Genomic DNA, 10,455 nt, shown 5'->3' with positions numbered 1-10,455 from the left:
AGAAGGCACTCCTAGACGATAACATAAGATGTGTATAAGAGACAGTTCTATAGCTGTTTTATGTTCATTTGTAGGTAACTGGAGGAAATAAAGGAATTGGTTTTGCAATTGTGAGGGCGCTTTGCAAAGAACTAAAGGATGGTATCGTGTACCTGACTGCAAGAAATGAAGAACGAGGTAAAGCTGCTGTAGAAGAACTTAAAAAGGAAGGTCTGCAACCTCGCTTCCATCAACTAGACATTGATTCGCTGGAGAGCATCGACAGACTGAAGGAGTTTCTGAAATCCACTCACGGTGGCCTGGATATACTGGTCAATAATGCAGGAATAGCATTCAAGGTATAAATCACTAGCAACTTCACTTTTTCTACTTAAAAAACTGGTGGTGTTGTGGGTCTTGTCTCAACTCGCTTGTTATTAATATTTACATTTTTTAATACAGCGCCACCAATGAGCAATTTAATTTGAAGTTACCGTAATTGTCCATAGGAATAAATATTTTTCAAATGTTTTTTTTTTTTTTTTAATAAAAAGAGGGTATGGTGCTAAATTGACTATGGCATGCACTGAGCGTATGTAAAATGGATGGTGTACTATTCGCGAAGTATATTCCATCCAGTGGCATATCGAGGGGCTTGCAGCCAAAAAAAGGTGACCCCCCTCCCAGTTTCCCTGCCAAAAAGTTTTGAATAAATGACACTCATGTAGTTAATAATCATCACATCCTTTATTAGCTAGCGCCCCTCCATCTATCCCTCCCATTTCACCCTCACCCCCATCTACACCTCATCCCCCATCTTCATCCCCACCCCACCCTTCCCCCTCAAATCAGGTCTTACATTTTTATTCTGATGTGAGCCTGGAAGCTTAACATTCTGTTCCTTCTTAACTTCACACTTTTACATCATTGCCTTCGAGGTCAGTAGACTGTTTGCAATGATCTGCCAAATTGACCTTGTAAAGAGTAAATCCAGTGGAGGAATGATGGGTTGGGTCAAAGCTAAAGATAAAAATGAAAAGTAAGTTAAATACTAAATATGATTCCCTGCTTGATAAAAATGTCTTAGAAAGAACTAAAAAGTCAACAATCTGTTACTTGTAGTACAGTTATTCAACTAGATTACTGTATTATTACTAGAGCAGCTTAGCTCAAGTAAATTACTGTATTGAGATCAGCTTAGCTCAAGTAGGGCAGCTTAGCTCAGTCAGCTATCTGTGGTAGCCACTGTGTGTGTGCACTGAACCATGGAGATCCGTAGGTCCCCGGTTCAATTCCCATTGCTCCCTCTCCTTGTGTTTCAGCTGGAGGGCTGAAATACAAGTTACAATAGCGCACCGTCTTTCGGATGAGACGTTTAAGCCGTTGGTCCTGTGTGTATTTACGGCCCATGTGCACATTAAAGAACACAGTACAGTTTTTGGAAAAGAGTAAGGGATTGTCTCCTGGTGTACTGCCTAATCACCACCAGAAGGACCTCACTGGAAATAAGTCTTTTTCTTGACTTTCGTGGGCTATCCTTGGTGTTTACACCAAATAAATCTAATCCATTCCAATACAAACACAGAAAGCTGCTATATTAAAGACCTGTCCGAGAAAGTTCACTAAAAAGTCAACAATCTGTCACTTGTACTGTACAGTTATTCAAGTGGATTTGCGAACACGGAAAGCGTAGATGAGTAGACACACGCTGCCATTGGGGGACTATTTTTAATAGTGGCTTTAATGCATTTTGTTGTTTTCTCAGCAAAACGATCCAGCGCCCTTTAATGTGCAAGCTAAGGTGACCATAGCAACCAACTACACAGGGACATTGAATGTGTGTCATGCCCTTCTTCCATTAATACGGTCCCATGGAAGGTAACATTTACTTAAATTCATTTTTACATCTCTATTAAAGGTAAAATAGAAGAGTGGTATGAAAAAACACATTGGTTAGTGTTAATATTGTATATAGGAATGCAAGTACATTTGTATTTGCATTTTGGCATTACAGAGAGCCAACCCAAATTTCTCTATATGATTTATACATTGAGAAATATAGTTATATTGAGTATTAAGTATAGTGAGTAGGACTAAGTGCTTAAAATCAAAATGTGAAGGTGTGCCTCGATCCAGCGATTTTTTTTTTTGTCCTTTGCAATGCTTCTGCCCATCCTGAAGTAATTAGGATATTTGTACAGAGATAGTAAATTCTGTGTACAGATTCATTTAGCTGACTTTATATATTCTATACTGTAAGTATTAATATTCTACCATGTGTTGTACTGCAGCCTATCTGACCTGTTACAACAATTAATTATGTGAAGATTCAGTTTGTTATTGATTCTCAATGATACAAAATATCACCAAGCACATTGTGACATACTGTATTCTGTATTTGGGGCCACATGATTTATTTAAATAGAATATATTTTTAATAGCTAAAAAAAAAAGTTAAAATCAAAATAATTATTTCTTAACAGAGTTTGCCATGTTGCAAGTATGACTGGACCAATGGCATTTAACAAGATGAGTCCAAAACGTCAGCAAACATTTCGGGACGCAAAGACAGAAGATGATGTTAATAAGCTGATGGCTGACTTTGTTGAGTTAGTTTTGTTTCTTTAGTTTTTTTGTATGCAACTTTTAATAATCAACATCCCTTAAAATTTTGGAACAGTCCACTCTTAGATAGCACTTGTGCTGCATGCAACCATACTTCTCTTCCTCATTTTTCTATTGATAGAGTGAGTACTTGCTAAATTTTTCTATTTTATGTTTGATTATTAATATTCAATGTACACAAAACATATTTTTTATTGACAGGAGTGCTGAAAAAGGTACATTAAGTGAGGAAGGTTTTCCACAGAGTGCATATGCTGTTTCTAAGGCTGGAGTCATCACCCTTACAAGAGTACAGGCTTCAGCCATAAATGCAGACTCTTCAAGGCAAGATGTCCTGATCAACTGTGTAAGTTATGTCAAAGATCAAATAGACAAATACAGTACTTTGGAATGGATTTTAGCAGGGTGCTGTTGTGGTAGGGTGTATAACCAAAGAACTTAAATAGCAGAAGAATGAGCTGTTCCGCGTATTTGCATTAAAATTGATGGAACATCTGCAGAACTAGAGCGGCGCCTTTATTATTACTATATAGAGGCGCCGCGCGGATGCAGTAAAATTTTTCTCCGTGTAAGCACAATGCATTTCGACCGGATGTTCCACTATTTTGGGAAGCTGCTGTATCTTCTGCTATTTATTATCTTTGGTATAACTTAAGGCCTCTAGGGGAATAAATACCGTAAAACCTCGAATTGAAGCCCAATGGGCTTAATCTTGAGAAGAAGCCCATCTCCAATTGAAGCCCCTTCTTTAGGGGCAAAACAAATTACAAACATGCTTGGTTTATACAGTATTTTGGGTGATTTAATGTTAATCATACTCACTGATACAGATTGATGTTACAGTGGCCCTACTTATTGTTTTTAGTAGTAATTCCCCAAATGTACAAAATTTAGTTTGAAAAGAAACCCCCACCCCCAACTCTTTTACTTTGCAAATGTAGCCTCGAAAGGAAGCCCATCTCGAAAAGAAAACATATCCAAAGTTCAGACAAAAAAAAAAAAAAAAAAAAGCAGAAGCCCAACATAAATTATTAAAAAATAAATAAAGTTAGATAATGTTATTATACATATAATCAATCCTTTTATTGACAAACATGTTGAAAGCTAGCTGCTTACTAAATTTGGTATTTGAAAAATGGTAAAAATTCTACCACCAGTAAGGTTACCTGTACAGTATTTTTTTATCTCAACGTATACTTTTTCTTTAGTGTGTTTAAGGTTCCTGTTTTACTTTAATTGCTTTACACAACTGTTATTTCTGTATTTTTTCAGTGCTGTCCAGGATATGTTGATACAGATTTGTCTAGTCACAAAGGAACCAAGACAGTCGATGAGGGTGCTGTAACACCCGTTTATTGTGTCATGATACCAAAGAATTCAAATGAGACCCAGGGGAAATATTTGTCAGATAAAACTGTTGTTCAGACTTGGTAGCCTGTACATGTAATCTCTACTACTGTACTTAGTTACTGAAATGACTACTGGTTGTTCTGATTACGTCTTATTGTTTTGATTACACTTGTTTTTCTGATTACACTGGTTGTTCTGATTACACTGGTTGTTCTCATTATACCTAGTTTATTTTACACCTTGTTGAATATAATTACAATAATAGTTGAATTACAGTACACCTGATGCACACGGTCGAATACGTAGTAACTATTAACAGGGATACCCAGGCCTAGGAAAAAGATTTTTGTGCCTCTGTCCATGAAATTGTCTCGATAAAATGCCTCCAGCAACAGTTTATTATTTTAAATTGTTTGCCCTTCTTCAGATTCAGGATGCTGTCACTCTGATCGCCTGTCGTGGGGCTCTGCACTTTTTCCAGCCCTGGGAATACCTTTCTGGTAGTCCGCTACCAAGATTCGTCACTTTCACACAAATAAATACCAACCTTGCTAAGTCTGTTCAATTCATACGCAGACAATGAAGATACTCCCAACGCCAAAGTGAAAGATATGCAGTGCCATGTTACCATGCGCACTGATTCTTCCTAAGTATCTTGTGAACTTGACAGGTTTTCATGAGGTCTGTTGTTTTTTACTGAGATAACTTTGGTATTTTTATAAGGATATGAATGAAATACATATTTTTTTTTATAAGAACATCAAGTTTCAAGAACAAATTGAGGCTTAGGAGTGACTGTAACATACTATTGGTCTTATCTGTATCTTTTCTGCAGTAGGTGTGACTATGTACTGTAATACTCTCGGTAATACAATAGTAATATACAGCTGAGCTGTACAATAATAATTCGCTATCTTTGAAAAATGTGTAAGAACAAAATAAGAATATTTTCTAAACCTGAAATTGACAAAGGGCAAATTTTACTGGTTCTTGTTTTTTCCAAGTGCTTGCTAAGGAAAAATATCTTTGGTAAAATTTGTTAATATTTATTACATTTCTGATTGTGAATCAGGTGAACAGGGAAAAATGGTTGATTTAGCCAAAGGAAATAATTAGACTTAGTCAATACTAAAATGTGAATACTGAATTGTGATAGATTGGAAATAATATGATGTATCATTTCTATTTGAACCAAATATAAATTACATAGAACAGTACTATACAATTTTACTGAATTTTAAGAATAAAAAAGTAGTATTAATTAAAGTTCATTTTGCTTTTTTGTATTTTGTCATATTTGTATGCATGATACAGTCAGTTAATCATTTTTTCTTGGTCTAATTCATACGATTGATTATGCTTGCTAAATAAAACACCTAATATGTGGAATAAATCGGAATAATAAAAAAAATATTCCATGTGGATCTGTTGGATTCGACATACAGCATAATTAACCATGGAGATATCAATTAATTTACCAGAAAAGGAAATAACTGAACTAATGCAGAGAACTAATCAAAATAGCATGAATTGGAGCAGTTAAAATACAATAATAATCAATAATGGGAAAGAGGGTGCCTTGGCTGCAATACCGGCCTGATAAATGCAACTTTTTCAAAACTAACAACGCAGTGCGTCATTTCATTGCTTTTTTTCCCCATATTTATCTGCACAAATATTTCTTTAAGTATCTGTAACGGTTTCTCACCTCGATCACACTTTTGGTACATGCAGACCAAAAAGTAGTTAAAAATCACCTTTTTAGCACCTTATTTTGCCATCTAGTGCCCCTTGCATATTTTCAGTGGACCTTCTCACCTGTACCTTGGGGATGCAGATGCAACCCCTCCCCCAGTTTCGAAAGGTCTACTTTTTAAAACCTATTTTACTAAAATGATATGCATCATTGCATTGCCAGCTCGTATAGGGAATTTTATCAGCTCTAGTGATTGCAGATTGATCCATATAAACAAAAAGCTTCAGTGGAGGATCTAGGATTTAGCAATGTGGGATGGATAATGGGAGGTGAGAAAGACCAAGTAGACGATATGAGATGGCATCTGAAAAGAAGCAAGCTTAAAATAGAAAGTGTATGTTATACTAGAGTACACGAGAAGTACACATACAAGACGAGTGACCATTATTTTTTTTTCCGCAGTAAACAAAAGGGGGTGAGCTTTGATATAATGCAAGCCTGCATATGAAAGGGGCAAAGATAATACCTTTACAGGTCCCTATAACAGCACTCAACTGAATGGAAATTTAAATAGAATTTACACGAATTATGGGTTTCAGAAATTCGGCCTCAAAATGCTACATTTTGTGGGCTTCCGAGGGACTGTTCCCAGACCCCCACTGGGGCTGTGCCCCTGGACCCTGCCAGGGCCCTAAATGGCCCTTTAGCCTAAGAATCGCAACGCACCACTCCCCTATCAAATGTCTGCCAACAGGCCAGTTCCACTACCGTTTATAATATCTGATGGTTATATTACCATCATCCTACACCAAACATTCATCAACGTTAATACATATTAAAGACATTACCTGAGTAAATAAAAACTGAATAAGTTTCAGTGACAGCAGCAATCTTTGCTGGCTTCATCATATGATCACCTCATGATGTCAGCATACAGCTTGTCTAATTAATAATTTAAGTTTATCATCATTATTAGAAGTGTTACCAGTGTTTTTATTATACTAAAGGATTATACAGTAGCATTTTATGAGAAAGGTGCATCGTAACTTGTTCTTCACATGCAATCCAATTTTTAATGCAAGTTTTAAATTAATAACAAAATGAGCAGCAAGTGGTTTCAAACCGCTAGAAAACAAGTGGATAAAGTCCGGCCCACGGGCTACATGCGTCCTGTTGTTGATTTTGGTATGGCCAAAAGAAAATAAAGTGAAATCCCTATGTGTGTGGCCCGCTAAATATCTTTGGCTAGAAAACCCCTTGTTTTGTACGGCACGACACCGGTCATCTTTAAAAAGTAATATTAAAATACCAAAGCTCAAGAAAATTAGTGGCACATAAAATGAAATAATTGGAGTGGTAGATCCAGGAAATTTGAGATAGAGGGGCCAGAGAGGGATTTTCAGAGATGAAGGGTCAAAACCACTTTAGTTCCTCCGAGTAAGGGCTGAGTTAAGGAAATTTATGTCACCTCTAGATAGCCGAAAATGACACTCTTAAACTTAAATTTTATTTATTTCATTTATTTTTTATTTTATTTCATTTCTCCCCCAACAGTGAAAACGCCAATAACAGGGAACATGAAATACAATATAAAATCACAGCGATAAAGAAATCACAAAGAAACATTCAAAAATATTATAAGCAGTACAAAAATATTCAGGTAAAATTTATTTTATAGTTACTATTATCTACAAGGAACATTATAAGAAAGCTCAATAAAATTAATTCCAGAGCAGGTGAATGATCAATGGCAAGTTTAACTTGTGTAATTTGAATATAATTTTTTCTTCCACACCTGCATCACATCAGAGTTTTATTTACCTGATCCCTGTTTGACAGTTTGCAAATGTAACATCATTTACAATATCATCCAGTGTTTTTAATAAACTTGGCATTAATTTTTTTTCGTTTCTCAGCGAAAAGATCCAGCGCCCTTTAATGTACAAGCTAAGGTGACCATAGCAACCAACTACACAGGGACATTGCATGCGTGCCATGCCTTGATTCCATTAATTCGGTCTCATGGAAGGTAATGTTTACTTCATTTTTTTTATGCCTCTCAAAACTGCATGTAAAACAAAAGGATGGTATGAAAAAAAAAAAACATGTGATGGTATCAATAATATTATAGTTGGAAGTATACTGTATTTGTATTTTGGTATTATGCAGAGCCAACAAAAATTTCTTAGTATGATTTGTACACTAAGAAATTGTATTAAGTATATATTGAGTAAGGCTTTGTGAAAAGTGTGTGAGCCTCCATATGTCCTTAGCAGTGTTTCTCTCCCCCCTGAAGTCAATAGGGTATTTGTTAGTTAGAGGTAGTAAATTCTCTGTACATTTAGCACAAGAGTTAACATTCTACCATGTGTTGTATTTCGGCCTATTTCTGTTACAACAATTAATTCTGTGAGAATTCAGTTTGTTATTAATTCTCAAATATCACTGAAGACATTGTGACATACTGTATTCTGCATTTGGTGCCACATGATATTCAAATAGAATAAAACTTTAATAGCTAAAAAATAAAATAAAATAAAATAACTTTTTCTCAACAGAGTTTGCCATGTTGCAAGTATGTCTGGACCAATGGCATTTAACAAGATGAATCCAAAACGTCAGCAGACGTTTCGGGACGCAAAGACGGAAGATGAAGTTAACAAACTGATGGCTGACTTTGTTGAGTTAGTTTTGGTTTTATGTTTTTCTTAAAATTATTTCTTTAGTTTTTAATATGGTAATGGTATAGTGCATATAGGGCCTAGGTGCTCTTTCAACAAATGTCCAATATAGCAGAGCTGCTAATGTTGAATATCAGGTACAATTGTGTATTTTTGAAAGAAAGCATGAAACTTCCCACAGTGGTACTATGGCTATGTTCACACACACGGCGTAAGGCTGGCTTAAGCATGGCGTAGCGTACGCCTTTGTGTGTGAACTAGGCAGTGGCGTTGTTAAAGCCACTCATAACACCACATCCTTGGTGTTATTAACGCTACCTGCAGACCCCAGATTAGCTAACGCCAGTGATACTTGAATGATTTTACCTCATTTCAAGAGATTGACCAATCACGATTGCAATATTAGCTACTTTGGTCTCTTTCCTGTGCTCTCTATAAATGAAATATTAAAGGGGTTCTTTTTCTATTGCATTTTACTTAGTTATAATGTATATGATTTGTTGATTGTGTTAACCTATTTAGACTGTCTTTTAAAACCTGCAACACCAACAATGCTAGCTAAAAAATCAGAGTAAAATTGTTCATTTAAAATACAATACAGTAATCATATAAGTTCACTTCAAACAATTCACAGATTTAAAAGTTTTACTGATGCACTGTTAATTTTACTACAGTTAAGAACCCGTACATTATTTAAAACGTAAAACTATTCCCCCATAGGCCTATATTACTACTAGTTTAACGCCAGCGTTAATATAGCGAACGCCGTTTGTGTGAACACTTTGGAATTTTAATCTGTGAATTAGCTTACGCCTGGCGTAAGCTACGCTAGTCTTACGCTGTGTGTGTGAACATAGCCTATGACACCTAAGGATCATTAAAGATAATAGATCCCAAAAAAAAAAACGCCTCTTAATGGCAGCCATCTGACATAGTTTCTTATGATTGCATGCCACTCCCTGATATTGAAAACATAGGCAATGATTTTCAATTGGCAATGATATGTGTAGTAGATATGAATATATTGGCTAAAATATATTTTGGCAGCCATATTGGATTTCAAGATGGCGGCCATTAGCAGGCATTATTTCTTGGGGTCTATTTTCCTGTTGTAATAGTACCACTGTGGGGAGTTTCATGCATTCCTCCAAAAGTGCGCAATTATTCTCCTTAGCCACTCTACTAATGGAAGTTGAGTAAAAAAACAAATTCAGTAAGAGACAAATAAAAAGTAAAACAAAACAAATTAAAATACAACTTTAAATTAACACCTTTTATAAGATAGACTAATTATGCTTAGTGCATGCAAACATATTGTTTCCCTCATTTTTGTTTGCGTTGATAGAGTACTTGTTAAATTTGTATGGTTTGTTTTATTTTGTGTGTTTAATCAATTATTAATGCAAAACAAATTTTCAATTGACAGGAGTGCTGAAAAGGGTACATTAAGTGAAGAAGGTTGGCCACAGACTGCATATGGTGTTTCCAAGGCTGGAGTGGTTACCCTTACAAGAATCCAGGCTTCAGCCATAAATGCAGACTCTTCAAGAAAAGATGTCTTGATCAACTGTGTAAGTTATGTCAAAGATTATATGTGGCTAATATAAAAATACAGCACTCTGAAACAGGCTGGGGTGCAGTTGTAAGAAGAGAAATAAGAAGGCCTCTAAATTTGCATGTCTGTTAATGTTGCTGATTGAAATTAAACCAATATTCAGAAATGAATTACCTGCTTAAACAATGGTGATAATATTGAATTGAAGATTTAAACTCTGTTCCTATTCGAAAATTGAGCAATTGTGAAATAGAACCAAGATAAAAATTGAGTTAGAATTAGCAACATGGTTTGTTTGGAAGCTAGTGCTTTAAATTTGATATTTGTTGTAATGCCACCACTTTTTGTTTTTTTGTCTTTCTTTCAAGACTTGTCCTTTACTACTGTGCCAATTTAGAAAAACAAAATGCTAAAAATCTTACATGAAGGTTTGGTTACATTTATTCTATATACAGGTCTTCCTCTAATCAAAGACCACTTCCTCTAATCAAAGACCACTTCCTATTAAAGATGACTTTTTTTGTGGTCCCATATTATAAAATGTTTTAATTGTAGGCAGTGGCTGCCTT

The 10,455-nt window shown here is 35.5% G+C and overlaps 1 protein-coding gene across 1 annotated transcript in view; it reads left to right on the top strand.

Annotated features, from left to right (window-relative positions):
• LOC117124183 (carbonyl reductase [NADPH] 3-like) overlaps nucleotides 1–10,455 on the top strand; it is a 25,611-nt gene that overhangs the window by 13,838 nt on the left and 1,318 nt on the right. The window contains exons 2-10 of the mRNA XM_033270337.1: nucleotides 75–338; nucleotides 1,745–1,857; nucleotides 2,463–2,588; nucleotides 2,806–2,950; nucleotides 3,877–4,037; nucleotides 4,511–4,556; nucleotides 7,567–7,679; nucleotides 8,209–8,334; nucleotides 9,758–9,902. Of these exons, the coding sequence (XP_033126228.1) occupies nucleotides 75–338; nucleotides 1,745–1,857; nucleotides 2,463–2,588; nucleotides 2,806–2,950; nucleotides 3,877–4,037; nucleotides 4,511–4,556; nucleotides 7,567–7,679; nucleotides 8,209–8,334; nucleotides 9,758–9,902 (1,239 nt within the window). The remainder of the gene's footprint in view (nucleotides 1–74; nucleotides 339–1,744; nucleotides 1,858–2,462; nucleotides 2,589–2,805; nucleotides 2,951–3,876; nucleotides 4,038–4,510; nucleotides 4,557–7,566; nucleotides 7,680–8,208; nucleotides 8,335–9,757; nucleotides 9,903–10,455) is intronic.

This window comes from Anneissia japonica, unplaced genomic scaffold (genome assembly GCF_011630105.1).
Source record: "Anneissia japonica isolate Jap-2015-1 unplaced genomic scaffold, ASM1163010v1 scaffold502_len386481_cov162, whole genome shotgun sequence".
NCBI lineage: Eukaryota > Metazoa > Echinodermata > Crinoidea > Comatulida > Comatulidae > Anneissia > Anneissia japonica.
Note: the sequence above shows the minus strand (reverse complement) of the source record. Positions and strands in the feature narration are given on the sequence as shown.